The 16,177-nt window shown below is 40.0% G+C and overlaps 1 protein-coding gene across 3 annotated transcripts; it reads right to left on the reverse strand.

Moving 5' to 3' along the window:
* Positions 1-38: 38 nt before the first annotated feature.
* On the reverse strand, positions 39-15,965 carry csnk1db (casein kinase 1, delta b). Of its 3 annotated transcripts, none has more exons than XM_065949327.1 (10): positions 15,465-15,965; positions 10,957-11,067; positions 9,803-9,951; positions 9,390-9,618; positions 9,079-9,249; positions 8,824-8,972; positions 7,948-8,116; positions 7,030-7,169; positions 4,634-4,699; positions 39-1,571 (listed from the first exon to the last, which is right to left on the reverse strand). In XM_065949327.1, the coding sequence occupies exons 1-9, from the start codon at positions 15,538-15,540 to the stop codon at positions 4,649-4,651; spliced, it is 1,245 nt and encodes a 414-aa protein (XP_065805399.1). In that variant the 5' UTR covers positions 15,541-15,965; the 3' UTR covers positions 39-1,571; positions 4,634-4,648. The 3 variants fall into 3 exon arrangements, with proteins under 3 accessions (XP_065805399.1, XP_020495731.1, XP_020495722.1); XM_020640075.3 differs by having other exon boundaries at positions 4,634-4,704; XM_020640066.3 differs by lacking the exon at positions 4,634-4,699 and having other exon boundaries at positions 15,465-15,964.
* Between the last annotated feature and the right edge of the window lie 212 nt (positions 15,966-16,177).

Genomic DNA, 16,177 nt, shown 5'->3' on the forward strand with positions numbered 1-16,177 from the left:
TTCACATGTAGTATAAAGTAATGAAACCATAAAAAAGGTACAAGTAATTCATTTATTTACAGTTTAAGTACACAAATACAGTGGCAAATATAAATGTGAGAAAGTAAATCTTGCTGATCTGGTTGCTTACATAATTCAATAGGTGTAGAGTGCCTGACCAAAGAGGTCCAGGGTCAAAATCAAAACTATGAGGAGTACGAGCAGCAGTGAGAAATGAACTACAACAGGGCTGTTACATTCTGACAGGAGTACAGGGTTAGTATTAGTGTCAGACAGGTTGAGTCAGATATATATAAAAAAAAAAAAAAAAAAAGACGACGACACTGCTGGAAAAGCCCGAGGAGGGACGAGAGTCAACTTTCTTTAAAAAAAAAAAGAAAAAGTTTTGTGTTGGTACAGGATCACGGATCCTTCCATACGTAAAGCAGGAGCTGTGACAAGACAGCATGTTGTACAAAATTTCTTTCACATTCAGTTCAACATCTCTGCTTCCTGTGACATCTCTACGGCTCTGAGGAGGGACACACTGATGGGAGAACACAAAAACAGACCTGCAGGAGCTCCGACCTCATCCATACAGGACAAACAGAACTTATGAGAAAACATTTTCACATCAATATTACAAGTTATTTCACAGCTTCCAAATAATACAAGTAAGAAAAGTTTGAATGTTTATCTGTACACATTGAATGGACATGTGGTCGGATGACGCCCTCGCCCCCTCATCAAGTGCACTTCTTTTGTAGCGAACACTAAAAAAGGGAGCGGGGCTCATTAGACAGAACACCAGAGCTCATCTGGAGCCCAACAGACAGAACATCTTGTCAACTGATGAGTAAATACACAACCTCCTGCACCGAGATACCAAAGCATGTTTGGTACGTTCATGGGCTCGAGCCTCCACACCTGAATTTAAAGGCTCTTAAACATGCATAGAGTACTTTCTTTTTCATTAATACAAATGGCTATAGAGATACTGACCAGAGCCATCGGTGTTGGGAAAAACAGAAACAGAAAACGTTGCTGGTACTTGTAGGAGGCGAAAATGATACCAATGAAAAGCATCGCGCCCCCTAAAACTACCCATACATATACACACAATGAAAAGCTGCTGGTTACACCTTACTGGGAGAAAAAGGGTTCTGTTGCTGACAGCGACGATGGAAATGTTGGATCATAAAGTTTCCAGAGGACAGGGAGTCTGTGTTGTTTCATCAGTCTGTTAGTGTCCTACAAAAGACTATCAGGACGCTGCGTTTATCCTGGAAAAAGCATGTTGAGGGTTGTGCTAGTATGTCCTGAAAAGTGGACAGAGAACCGCTCCGAGGTCCGACATCCGTTCAGACAGAAACACAGAAAAAGGAGAAGTAAAGGAGAGATAGAACAGAGGGGAGGACGTCAGAGAGCAGTGTATGCCCATTCTGAAGCTGGCTTCAGATCGGAGATGTAGTTATTCATAGTGGTAGTATCATATGCCAGGTTGCTTCAGGCCTTTGTCCTCCACGTTGCATTGTGGGGGCTCATCGAGGAGCTAGAAGATGGAGACCAGCAGACGGTACAGCGGACACCATCTACAGGGAACAAAAGGGAGCCAGAGAGTCACAAACACTTCATTTCATTGAACTAACTGACATGTCCAATTTGCATGTCTGCTTCCCTTACAGAGCTTTTTATTCATTCTGAGATTGAATGCATTTCAAAGTCAAGATTCATTTCAACCTGAGAACTCAGCTGCAGGGATTTAACAAGGGATGTTGCATTGGTGCCATTGAAATTATCTCCACATTTTCAGGCCTTAGAAAATTGTTTTGAACTTCTTTAACATGTCGTCCTCATTAGACACTGAAGGGATAAACTAGGGCTGTACCTGTTATCATGTCTGTCATTCTTGATTCCCTTACAGCAATCTTATGATTAATATATTTAATTTCTTATTTATTTGTGATTTTAGGGCATTTCACTGTTGGATCTTGTTTTGCTTGGGTAATAAGTACACCAACAGGCGTGCTGATGTGAAGGGAGAAGTGTGAAGTTTTTGAAGGAGAGCTTACTTTGATAGGGGAGAACAGGGCAGGTGTTTCATCTCAACGTAAGGTGCAAGATGTGTGCCTGTTGTCCAGCAGCTAAGAAAGTTATTTTCCATCTTAAAAAGTTACAATGGACAAATATGACAACATTTCTCAGACCTGCCTTTATCATTTAAAAACTACCTTAATCTTCCTTTCCACATCTTTTGTTGATTCCATTGTTGTAAGCACTAACTAAATCTAGGACCCGCAGTGATGTTTTGCCCGCTCCGACCGGGAGCAACATTAACACTGCCCACTCCCACAAGATTTGCGTTGGGTCCGTGGGACTCCATTCGCAAATGCAGCCCTCTAACATGCACCCCCCGGGAGAAAAATGTGTACATTTTAAAGTTAGATGCATCAAGTTTTGTGCAAAATTAAGAGGTTAAATGTATCAAAAACTGAATTCTCTTTTAACAATTTTGTGCTCTTTTAGTGCACAAATTGTCAAAACATAAAATCCAATGCCCATGGAAATTAAATGGCTTTAGGCTTGGCCCATAGAGACCCTCAAGCAGGCATACTGTTCCTACTCCTCTTACAGTTATGATCATCGCTCCTTTCCAGCCTCTTGTCCAAATTTGGATCGCATCTCTACAACATGCTGTATATTTTATACATTAATTGTAATGTTCAGTATTATAAATATTTAGAGTATTAACAGCAGCTCAAACGATTTAAGAACATTTCAAAATCAAAACGTTCAGATTCTCGCTCGCCCATATAACTCTCTCTCTCTGCCTCTCAAGTGTGGTCCGCGGACCCAGCTATATCTTTAAATGCAGGTTTTTGACATAATGAGGAAGAGAACCTCTTGAAAGAAGGTCTGATCTAATGTTTAGACTTATGAGTAAACTTTAAGTGCAGCTTTTCAAGACAACAGGTGAGCAGCGGAGCTGTGCTGCGTCTTTAGGCGAAACAGATTTGTCCCGCTCTTTCATAAGTTGTTTTTGCAGGTTCAAAAAGAATATTCAGCTAGAATTTCGATACCTAGCTTTACAACTAGTTATGCTGCTTTTTCTGACAGGGTGATCAAACGTTTTTGATTGTGTATAAAACCTCCGAAACCTGCACAGCGATTGAAAAGCTCCGAACGGCTATGAGTTGTAACACTCTGCAGGAGGTAAACAAGGTAGGGAATGGACATAAAAACAATCACACATTCCGGTGTAGGCTACTGCAGCCACACATCACATTTAATGGGGTAAATTGTACTTTAAATGTACTTAGAAAAAAGAACGTTCTTATAGTTGATAATAATTCCCTGACGCTAGCATGGCAAATGAGACTATGGTGGGCCGCCACAGTCTAGTTAATTAATGGGAAACACTGGGATAGACTTGAACCAGTATTGAGTTACAACTGACATATGTGATACGGTGCAGAAAAGATCACGTTTTGAATAAAAATACAATAATTGTAATGCTAACTGTGTTGTTTACTGTGTTTTGCAAGGCAAGTACGGGAGAGACAAAAGCAGAACCTTTGTCCTGGTATTCCTGTTAAAGATTATTTTCTAGTACTTTATTACGGCAAACAGACTTGCAGTGCATGCAAATACAAGGACATCTCCCCTCTTGTGGCACAGCAAGTGAACACTGTCTGAGCTAACAAACCGAATTAAGAAGGAAGACATGAAACATGGACTGATTTATCTAACTTTCATCCTCTCACTCTGAACATTTGCTGACATGCTTTAAGCCCAAGCCATGAGAAAGCTTAACATTGAATTGCAAACAAGTAGCTTCATAACATGCAAGTGTTTAAAGGGAAAACCCAGGGAGGACAAAAACTGCAAGTGAAGTAACACTGGGCTGCACCCGGCAAGGCTGGAGAAAGGGGGGGGTTGGGGGGGTTGGGGGGAGGTAAATTCCTCTGGATGCTACAGCTGCAGGCCTGCCATCTGATCGATATGGCCTCAGGCGTCAAACCAACAGTGCAAGCAACAAGCCACAAGCACAGAGCTGATTAAAAGGGGGAGCCCTTAATAGGCAATAAGGGAGTAACACTCTTAGGCTCTGATGCACGATGATGCATTATCCACTCCAGTTCTCACAGGACTTCTCCTTCCTGCTCAGAGAACAGTCACAATCAGAGTGTTCAGTGAGGCTGCTACAGTGCAGACATGATGTCATCAATAGCCAGGTACATGTGAAAGTTTATTATTTATTTATTTATTATAATATGACATCAATAAATAGATGGGTTTTATATTTAAACATTTTTGGGATCTAAACACCTCGGAGGTACAAGGCGCTTTTTCCTTGAGTTTAACAGTTTTGTGGATGTCAAGGTGGCAGATGATGAAGTATCTGCCATGTGTTCAGTCCTGATTCCAGGTAGTGCTACTTCTGTATTTACATGAACATGTTAAAGCTGCCGATCTAATCTCAAACCCATCGTATACTTTCTTCTTTTACCTCCTAAAAGACTGAGACAAAATGATCAACACTGAGCTGGAAGACAAATGTAAGAATCAGAACTGAACACAGTACTCAGAGGTAGCCTCATGTGGAACTGGAGCTTAGACCCATGCATCCCTGGTGCTTTGGGGACGGACTCACCCGATGTTGCCACCGTCACACAAGGACGTGGCGAGCGTCTACTTGGCGTGATGCTCGTAGGGAATGCTATTCTGAGGTTGGGGGGAGGGAGAGAGAAGGCCCAACAAGTCAAGTCAGAACCCACATCCTGCATCATCCAAACACCTGCAGAAAACTGGCTAAAAAAGTACGCTTCCCTTCTCTCTGACGATCACAGAGGAGCTGCTGCTGGGGTCTAAAAGATATTTAGACCTTGTTCTGAGGTAAAACAGTTGAGTGTTTTCAAAAACATTAAAAACAAAACTAAGTTTTTCACATGCCATTATCCATATTTGTATGTAGTAACATGGAAGACAGCATATGGAGAAAACATTTAATGGACTTAAAATGTAATAGACCATATTGCCACAGCGGGCATCTTTCTTCGACATCCTGCTCAGAGTAGGAAGCTAAAATGTTATCATGTCAAACTAGGCCTGAGCGATAAAATGATATCGATAATTATCGCGATATAATTTTTGTCAATATAAATATTAAAAATGTTCAATAAAAGGGAAACGAGGGGCACTAATGCGCCTTTCAACGCTAAATGCCCCCCAATATTAAAGACAAGACGAAAAGGACGACGAACAGCCAATCATGTCGCAGGGATATGGGTAGGCGGGCTTACAGACGCTCGGAGCGGAATGAAAATACAGCCGAAATTAGTGATCACTGAAGGCTCAAAGCAGGAGAAAACACCGTGGCCCTTTCCGAATAGCCACAGTTCAGGAGGCAGTACGTACTTTTCAGTAGGGAGTTTCAGTATACTGAACTTTCGTGGTCATTCAGTATGCATTTTTTGTGTCCACCTCAGTATACTGAACATTTCAGTATGGATACTAACTTCCGGGTTTCATGCAGTATGGATCGGATGCGTCCTTTCAAGAAATGGATTGTATTTTACCACCCACAATGCTGTGCGAAATTAAACGTAAATAGTCACGTCATGTACGCCTCCAAATCAAAACAAACGAGCATTGTTTAATTTAATCTTAATTTAAAGTCCCGACTGAAATCGCTACTTTTAGTTAACAACAGACAATATAACAAATATCTGCATTATTATAAAACCTTTCCCCCTCTATTTAAATAATGATTTCACTATTTAAATGCGTCTTTATTGGTTTACTTTATATTCTGTATATTACTGTCTTTCATTTGTACTTTCCTTTATGTACTGTATGTTACTTTTTATGTTACCCCATTTGAAACAATATGACCCATTAAAACACACCGAAGGAAATAAATGTCCAAATGTCATAAACGAGTGATAGTGTGGTCCGTATTGTAAATAATATAAACTGTCTATGCATGGTGTAGACCCCAGCGGGCCAGTGAGTGTTACTCCCCAGCAACAAAGTGTCATATCAGCGTTTTCCAGCTCCATGCACTGAGCTTATGATGCTGAAATGTCTCTGTTTAATTATAATTCGTTATGTTCTTACAATAAAGTATAATTAACCATCTGGTTTCTTTAACTTTCACTCAGAAACAAAAATCAGTTTGAAAGAAATAATAATTGACAATTATCGTGATAACTATCGATATCGACTGATATGAAATATTTTATCGTGATAACATGTTTTGTCATATTGCCCAGGCCTATGTCAAACTGATCAAAAAAATAGATTGTTTCCATTAAATCGCCTCCCGTTTGTTAAGAAACTATAAAAGCAATGAACACTTCCAAATCCGGAGTGACATCAAGTCATATTTCAAGTTGACAAACCATTAATTACTATGAGAGCACAGCTAACGTTACCACTCAGCCTCTTCTTTGCCAACATTTATGTTTGAAAACCACTGATACAATAGAACAGGTGTGTTCTCATTTTAGATAATAACTCTCATTTGAACACATTTACATCATTTATGCAGAAGGTAAAACTCACTGCATGTATTTAGGGAACTGGATGTTAAGTGTGTAAAGCCTCACTGTGATTTCTGCATTACTGTGTAAGTCGTGCAAAGAAGTGGCTGAATGATGACATCAGCTGTATACTGCTGGTACTAGCCAATGACAATATCCATCATCTTTGTACTTTATTATTTATCTGGAAGCCGTAAAATGGAAACAACGTGTCAGATCCTCAATGTTTTTATGACTTACAACCTGAAAAATAGCGGTTCAACATGACATCAGTATTTTAGCTTCCTACCCTTAGCGTGTCATCACAGGAAGATGTCCCTCGTGTGAGTATGGTCTTTTACATCCAAAGTCCTTTAACCTTTTTCTCATTTAAGGTCTCGTACTTCAAACCTAAACTTGGATGAGGATGAATCACTTGCAAAGTACTTGTTCTTCTTTCTGCCCGTACTGATGGTTTCAGAGACACTTGAATAATTAACAAGTCTGTCTAAGGGGCGTCTTGTACCTGTGAGGTGGACATGCGGGAAGTGTCCTGCCGTCCTGTTAGGTCTGAGGAGGAGACGTTGACAGGAGCTCCGCGGTGCAGTCGCATGCTGACCTTACGTTCGCGCTCCATACCGGACACTTGTCGTGGAGACGTGTTGGCTGGAGATCAAAAACAATAAGAACGACATCAGCTTCTTCTGCTTTTAAAGGCAATGGATTTTAATACAAAAGTCTTCCACACAAAAAGGCCACCGTTTGCTTCATTTGGCCTGAGATTGGGGAACTGCAAAAAAAACATGTTTTCATGCTTTATGCTTTTGATAGAAAGTATTTTCATTGAATAAATCTAAAAGCCAGACAGGGATTTTCAGTGTGAATAATTCACTCACATATCCAAGTAAAAAAAGCCATGTGCAAAATCTATAACTAACAAGGACTCATTTTTTTTTCTATTTGAATAGCTGAAGAACTGTTTTTTATTTGTTGTTAAATGCATAAAAAAACTCTTCATGGTACATCTTATAGTTACTAAGGTTAACTGGCAGCGGGTTAGTTACATGACTGTATAAAAAGAGCATCCTAGAGATACTGAGTACATCTATTGTAAACATGGGAAACTCTAATTTAGATTAAGGTTCTTTGTGTTCTTAACATGAGAAAGACACTACATTATTCATGCCATTAAACAAACACCTACTTTTTAACATATTACTTGTATTGAGTTTACCGTCGTATCTTCATGGACTAAAACAGACTTATCGCCCTACATCAGACTTGTCTTCAATTCAACAGCTGTATAATCAGATTCAGGCATACATCTCAAACTTTCCAAAACAAGCCTCAAAACCATCCTGCTGGTCTTTTTTTAATTTTATTTTGTACCTCCCATTAGTTGAAGATCAATGAGGAGCTGAGGTGGGTGCGGGAGTGAACTCACCTGTGTGTGAGGTGGGTGTTAGAGGAGTGGGCGGGGCTCCTTCCTGTGCTCCTCGTGGTCGTCCTGATGCAGCAGGTATTCCTCTGGCCCCTGGGTTCCTGCCGTGTCTCAACCTGTCCTCCCGGTCTCTGCGCTCTCGCTCTGCTTCCTCTGCTGCACGGTTGGCACCCTAAATACAACAAAAAGAAACATTTATCACCTGCTGGCTGGCAAGACTAACATACATATCAGAGGAACACCTGGGACTGTAGGAGTCATCTTTACAGGATCATTGCGATATTTAGATATATTTTAGTAAGTAAGTATCCTAAACGACCTTATAACAGAGGAAGAAGGATTCCTACCTGCAGGGCGACTGAAAAACTTCACTTTCTTTATTTAAAGTCAGCTAAAATGATTTTAACTTTCAGACTATTGACAACAAAACAACTTCACAGCTGCTTTAGTGTATGAAGGCTTTCCTTTATCTAAAATAGGCGGCCTACAAGTGTCTTCCTCTTTACTGCACAGTTGGACTATTTTTACGTCATATCCTTTCTGGCGTCGAGGTTTTCCTACTGACGAGGATTCCTATTTTCTATAATTTTTTCATATTATGGACCAAATGTCTATTATGTCATGTACGATGATGGCAGTATCTAATAAGGCAGAAATTGACCTGTGCAACTCATATGCAGGTATATCCTGTTCATCTACCTGAGAGGATACAAATATCACAAGAATGAAAACATTCAGTTTTGTCTTTGCATATCTAGTATATCAGAATAATTAAGTGAGGAAACAAAATCAAGGTAGGTATCTACAAAGAATGTAAAGGATATATACTGTGGCTGATGTATTAACACGACAGTTGTACAGACAACTATTAGTACTCACAAACTTAAGCATGTTCCAGTCAAACACGTAGTCATAGGAGAATCCCTGTCTGTGGAATAAGTTTCTGAACAGCTGTCGCAGGTACGAGTAGTCAGGCTTGTCATCAAACCGGAGGGAGCGGCAGAAGTTCAGGTAGGTGGCAAACTCCGCTGCGAAAAAGAGGTAGAAAAGATGAAAACAGAAACACGACTGGCTTCTCCTGATGAATATGATGCGAGAAATGAATAAGAACGCCTAAAATGATCTGAGACTCACAGGGGTATCCCTTGCAAAGCACCTCAATTGGGGTGGACATTTTCTTCTCACTGATGCGCTCATACTTTTGCCTCTTGGTGGCAGCCTTGAGGCCTTGCCACGGCAGTGAGCCCAGATTGAAATACATGAGAACATAGCCCAGAGACTCCAAATCATCACGCCTGGACTGCTCTATAGAGGGGACAATGAACAGATATAAGGGTACAACAAAGCACTAAGCAAAAATACATCTTCCAATTTAATCCAAAAGAGATGCAGTAATGTATTGACACATATATATATATATATATATATATATGTTTTTTTTTTACCAATCCCCAGATGTGTGTTGATGGAGGCGTAGCGTGCTGTGCCGGTCAAGTTCTTGTTCTCGCGGTAGGGGATGTGCTGGTGCGTGCGAGCGTCGCGATATTTTTTGGCCAATCCAAAGTCGATGATGTAGACGAGGTTGCCCTTTTTGCCCAGTCCCATCAGGAAGTTATCAGGCTTCACATCTCTGTGGATGAAGTTCTTGGAGTGAATGTACTCAATGCGACTGATCTATAGCAGAAAAGAAGAAAAAGCAGCAGAAAAATAAGGTCATTCTGTTCACCGAAGTTTAATCACATTTTAGGGAGGAAAAGCACACATAGCAACACAATCTGAAAGTAAGATATTCAATGACCGGACAGAGGTCTGAAAGATTAAAAAACACAGAGTGTGAGGTCAGTGTGGGTGGTCTCACCATCTGATCTGCAAGCAGCAGGACTGTCTTGAGGCTGAATTTGCGGGAGCAAAAGTTGAAGAGATCCTCCAGGCTGGGTCCCAGCAGCTCCATCACCATCACATTGTAGTCACCTTCTGCCCCACACCACTTTATTGTTGGGATGCCAACTGCAAAAACAAGGCATTTACTTCAATTACAACTGTTAAAAACTTAAAAAAAGATGTAGTGCATGAAATGTCTGATGATGATTTGACACAGCTGTTAGGGATGCAATATGTAGGTACTAGGGCATAATGACAGTGGAACTTTGTTACGGCGCTGTTGTGAAACTGCAGTTTAAGTAGCTAAAGATGTCCTCTGGTAAGTCCCACCTAAACAAGCTAAGCTAAAATGAGTAACAACTTGGCGTGCAGCCTCTCCTGACATGCACTGTCGACCAAAAAAGTCTTGATTTCAAACATATAGGTGCTTCGATCAGCATTTTAACCGCTGTAATCAACCATAATATCAATCGTCACTAGTGCTTTATCTTTTGATTTTCACAGCATGGATTTTTATAAATCACTGCTAAAAGAATTGACTTCTGGTCCAAATAAAAAGTTTATTGTTCCAGGATTTGTAAATAATAGTATCAGTATTAAAGCATGGATCCTGTCTTTTAGGCTGTGTTAGACCCATTTGAAATGTACAGAAAAATGATATGAGAAATCAAGCTTGCAGAAGAAGCATCACCAGAAAGACTAAAAATACACTTCAAATAAACATACTTAAGTCTTTTTTACAATTTGCTTTGAAATTCATCGTTAATGGACAATGATATTCCAGTTTTATTCATTCAGAATTACAGTTCATTTAGGCCTGCAGGCTGATCCATTGTGTAGTCAGTCGCTCTACTTGAGCTTCGACTAGTGACTCATGTGGATCACGAGCTGCTGAAGCCATGTATGCATCATGTTAACATGCAGGTGGATTGAAGAGGAGAGAATCAATGAGGAAGAGGATTACATGAAGGCGGATATGATGGCAAAAATAGATTGAGGAACTATATATATATATATATATATATATATGTATCAAGAGGAGTACAAAACGAAAGAAGGAGATCGAGGCAGTGATGAGTGCAGTGATGAGTGCAGTGATGAGAACAGTGGGCATGTGAGCTGATATGTCACCTCCTCCTTGCATCATCTTGTAGATCTTGCTCTCGATGTGGAGCTGGGGGTGTTTGGTCTTCACACATTCCAACTTAATGGCAACCTCCTCACCAACTGAAATATCCGTGCCTGAAAATGAATAAATGTTAGTACACATTTACTGACTTTTAAAGCATCATTTAATCCAAACTAAGACCAGAAATCACACGCAGGAGCTTCATTTTCATAGGCCTATGAATAATAGGAATGCAACAATTGTCAATAAACTATTGAACCGTACGTTACGTCATTCACGCTTCAATACACGCTTGTAAATTGCAGTTTTTAAGGTTTTCCGTGCAACAAGCTCCCATGAATTCTAATTCTCTCTGTAATGGCTCTGCTGTTTGTGTGTGCCTGTGAGTCCATGTGCTGGGAAAAGGAAACCCCTCCCTTCCCGGGTTAATATCTGATCTCCATGCTGTAAAGTTGGGAAAGCTCACAAGTCACAACACAAATGACGAACGGCTGCTTGCAATAAACAACGAATGAGGGCAAATTTTCAATCATCAGGTCGCATGCAATGGGTGATGGTGCACGTCTAATAAAGATATACTGGTTGTACCGGTATGTAGGAGGCCCACTTTTTAGATAAAAACATAGGCAGTAAAAGTGTCTCACATCGGATTTTATGGAGGTTCATTTCTCCCATAATAACACAGCCACACTGTGCTGTTGCCAGTGTACAGAAAATAAATAAATTCCAGTTTAAACTTTTTTCTTCAGTATAGTCTGCCTTCTACAAAGTACTAACAGAAAGGTTGCTATTAAGTCACAGGCCCAGGCCCATCCCTGCCCTGCAGTGAATCAAAACAAATCAGAGGCCAACTCTTTCCTGGCTTATAAAAGAGAGCCATACGTGTCTGGTGTACACTAACAGAAAGGCCATGTTAAATAAGGCCAAGCCAAAAGATTAAGCATGAAAGGGCACCTAGTTTGACTGTTAGCAAAAAGGACTGTGCTGATACAGAATGCAAAGTTTGGGATAAAAACTCTGGAAGATGCGTACAAAAGGGAAAAGTACTGCCATGCAAGCACCTAAAACCAAATTTCCCCCAAATTATCATTATGTTTCATAAATATTTCTCTAAAACAGTTTATACAAAAACTAACACTATAACCTTCATGAAGGTAGGATTAATTACACGTCTGTCGTATTAGGTCTCTATGACGATCTGCTTGAGGAAATCAGGTCGGCAGAGTCAGTGTCACTGATCTCCTCTAATTCCCTTCTTAAACGTGGTTTTATCACAGAGCCTTTCCTTAAATTCACTGCAGATAGGTTGGCAGAAAGACTGTTGTGAACCTGTGGAGAAAGTCTGACCAAAATATAAACTCAGAGTAAATACAGCAGAACAGGAGGAGGCGGGGGGCGTATGCTGTAAGTGTCCTGCTCATGGAGTAAAGGCCCATGAGATGGACAGGAAAACTGGTCTTATCAAACTCAATCTGCCTGCCAACTGCTGTCGCAAAAAAGCAAAAACACACCACTTCTGAGACAAAATTGAATACTTTTGATATTTGACTAAATACCTTTCCTTCTTTTTAATAATCCAATAAAACCTGGAACAACTCTGCTTAGTAGAGGAGACCAGTCAATTGAAATAAAATAAAAAAACAGATCTGGAATTAGTTAGGAATAAATGACTTCCCAACTCTGAAACTGTGACACTCCGAGGAGCACCTGAATGCAGCATGTAGCTGCTGCTGTCATCCAGCCTGCACTACGACCTGAAAGTAAATAAAAGACAATGGAAGAGGGGCTTCCCGTAGCGCGGCGCAGTTTGACAGTAGCCTATTTTCATCTCTAAAATGGAGTTAAGTTATATGTCGGCTGTGTCAGGTTAAACTGGCATACCGACCGGAGCGATGTGTAACCAGCACAGGCATCAGGGCGTTAACCTGTAAGGAAGACTGAAGGCTGCTGCTGTTAGCAATGCTAACGTTTGCCATGCTCGGCAAAACCCAATTGTCATTGTTTACAGATGGCCAAATTCCACCCACAATGCACTGCATTTTGGTTCGCTTCCCTCCTCACTTAAAATAGCGAACCCAGACCCCTGTTTTTAAGTGGACCAGAGTTCGGGTTCTTTGGTCCGCACCAGGGTTCGTTTGCATTGGGATTGCTGACTTGCTGATTGCTCTGCTGTAAACTGTAAACATCACATGAAACTTTGCCAGAAGCCAGTATATTTTTGGCGAGCTTATAAATCCTGGAATTGGATCAGAGCATTGACTGGTATTTCCATAAATGTGTGGGAGGAAGATAGATACTGGTATTGATAGACCATGAATCACTATGAGGAAGAATATGTTTTAAAGGCTTATTACCCTTGGTTTGATACTTCTTTATCGGTGTAGTACTTTTTTATTGCTCTTTATTCACCCCCCCCCCCCCTACAGAAAAACAAGTCTGAGCTGCAATGTGTTAAACTATTGTGGGCAAAAATGATTCTATCATGTTGTTGTTGGTCCTTGGATGAATGCTGTTCCTGTTTGCTTTGTCAGCTGCTCTGGTCAAGAACAGAAAGGTCACATTATGCTCACATCTAGAAACCGTTTTAACATGCTCTGCAGACTCAGTCAACTTCTCTCACATCTGGTTTTTAACAATTCACAACTACACTGACTTTTGTAAACTGCTACATCCTTTTGAGTTTCTTCAATCTGCTTATCAAAGGCTCTTTTGCTTTAGAGCTAACGGACACCTCCATTTACTTGAAAAACCAGTGTGACCAGTGTTTATGTTTAACAAACATGTTCACATGACTAACTGCCAACGTAGAACCAGAGTTACACAACAAGAGTAATTATAACGCATCATTGTTTAGCCTTGATAAGTGTGAGAAGTAGGTTTTGTTTTTCTTTAGTGGGTTTTATTACACATATCAGTACAACCTTTTTTTTTTTTTTCTGGACAAACATAAAAATTCTACTCGACCGTCAGCAGAGGGTTGTTTTTTTGTTGCCTCCCTGCAGAACTAGTTGAATGCAAAGGACAGTGTGTAATCCAGCAATGGTGGCATGGAAATTATCAAGTGTTTTATTTATTTCAGAACGGTATAAAAGATGTTTTAACAAAAAGTTCAGATTGTATCTATTTGCCTAAGAAATCCTGTATAGCATTATATATGATATTTTTGATGGCCTCAAATATATCAAATGGATTTAGAGCTTTTTATCCGATTTTTCTTGTGATCTAGATGTCAGATACTTTATTTTCTCAACTACTAAAGAGAGACACGTTTGTGTATAGCTACTGTACGTGTCAGACAGGTGTTGAGTTTCTGTTGTACTGTGAGAATGGATAACTAATGAAATATTGTCAATAAGATATGGAGACCCCAGAAAGAGTAGCTACTGTAATACAGAAGCGTTTTGAGAGCTTAATACACAAACAAAACTAACTACAGTGAATACATGCGTGTGTGAAGTGGCTAAAATAACTTAAAGGAGCAGCTTTGTCACGCTGAAAAGAGGTGGTAGGTACTAGATTCTGCTCATCAGGTTTAATGTAAGCTGTAAAGCTAGTGCCTTCGACAAACCTGGAATTACCTTCACACAGCAAGGATCAAGTTAGCTAAGGTTGTCGTGTATGAAGCTGGCCTCCCTTTTTCTAACCACAATGACAGCTATGACATATAAAGGAACTGTCTTTTTAACAGTGAAATAAAACTAGTGGCTCTTCCCTGCCAACTGTAGTATCATGTAACATGTCAGTAGGGCTGGGCAATTCATCAAACTCACATTGAGAACCTCTGACCGACTTAATCTTGTTCATGTCAATTATTTCAATGATTTTTAAGGGCAGTCACGTGACAACACATGCAATCCGAAACATGGAAGCAATAATTGTTATTTAGACATGTTTTGTCTTTAGACACCAAACAAAAAGAAGTCAAATGTAAACACTGCGGAAAAACTGTTTGCAAGAAGAAATGGTTATATTTTTTGTTTGTTTGTTTTTTTGTTGATGTTTTTCAAAAGTTCATTTTTTTACTTTAATTTTTCATTTCAAGCAAAGCTTTGATTTCAGTTCATCAGATACGCTCTCTTTCATTAGAAAACATATCCCAGCTTTAATAGTTGAGCATATTTACAGTAAAAAAAAAAGACCATGTCAGTGAACTATGAGGGCAAAAACTAAAAAAAAACAAATAATTGTTCAATTAATCGTGATATTGATTTGAGGTCACATCGCCCAGCCCTACATGTCAAGTCAACAAACTAATACAGTTTGTTAGCTGCCTTTACAGTATTGGCATAACATACTTCAAATATTTCGACACACACTGACTTGTTTTGATTTTTAGTTTAAGGTTTAAATCGTTAACTTCGTAACACAGCGGTATGGTTGACAACTGTCTTACCGTCGTAAAGGGGTTACTACAACCTGAATCTGATGCTTACTGGTAACAACATAAAGGTTATAAATGGCAGGATACATTTTGTTGATTAGTAGGCGAATAGCATGCATGTTTACTCACCTAAATATATGTCTCCGAAAGATCCACTTCCGATTTTTCTGCCCAGTCTGTATCTGTTCCCCACTCTCAACTCCATTTCGCTTATTGTCACCTAACCTTACGTCTGTTGCGTCGTTTCTACCTTAACAATTTGCGTTGCTTTTCCCCACAGAAATGTGTAGATTCTGACTCTTTTTGCGTGGTTACTTCGACAAATATCCCACCTTCACAAACAGCTTTAATCGCAACGCTCACAGATTCACACTCCCCCGTCCCCCAGAATCCCAGTTCTTCTGCAACAATACAATTTTCACCATCCCTTTCCTATCTTTCTGAGAAACGAAGGTCGATAATATCTATATCATCCGATAGTGTGAAATGCGCAGTTTATGTCCCTCGTAATTCCGGAGTCATAACTCGCTAAAAGAAAAAGGATGAAGGCGGATTTTGTTCATAAACTTTGTCCTCCGTCGTCCGAAGCTTCAGTCCGCTGTCGGATTTTTCCTTCACCGTGAAAGCTGTCATTCGCTGCTGACGTCACTTCCCCTAGCAACTACAGGCAGATCAGGAGGAATTCCTGAAAACAACATAAGGACAGCAGAAGATTGTTACTTTAGGGGTTACTAGTGGTGATTTTATTCACGTTGATAACTCATATGTCTTCTATGACAATTTACTGTATCAATTTGAAGATCATATTGAAATATTTTACAACATTTGGCTATTTATTTAGG

This window comes from Labrus bergylta, chromosome 21, assembly GCF_963930695.1.
Source record: "Labrus bergylta chromosome 21, fLabBer1.1, whole genome shotgun sequence".
Taxonomy (NCBI): domain Eukaryota; kingdom Metazoa; phylum Chordata; class Actinopteri; order Labriformes; family Labridae; genus Labrus; species Labrus bergylta.

What these genes read in the sequence shown, in the direction of transcription:
- csnk1db (XM_065949327.1), bottom strand. Translation starts at nt 15,540, where the DNA reads ATGGAGTTGAGAGTGGGGAACAGATACAGACTGGGCAGAAAAATCGGA. An exon ending in TGCTGCTTGCAGATCAGATG is followed by an intron (nt 9,619 to 9,802) that starts GTGAGACCACCC and finishes TTTCTGCTATAG; the next exon opens with ATCAGTCGCATTGAGTACAT. An exon ending in GCTTTGCAAGGGATACCCCT is followed by an intron (nt 8,973 to 9,078) that starts GTGAGTCTCAGA and finishes TCTTTTTCGCAG; the next exon opens with CGGAGTTTGCCACCTACCTG.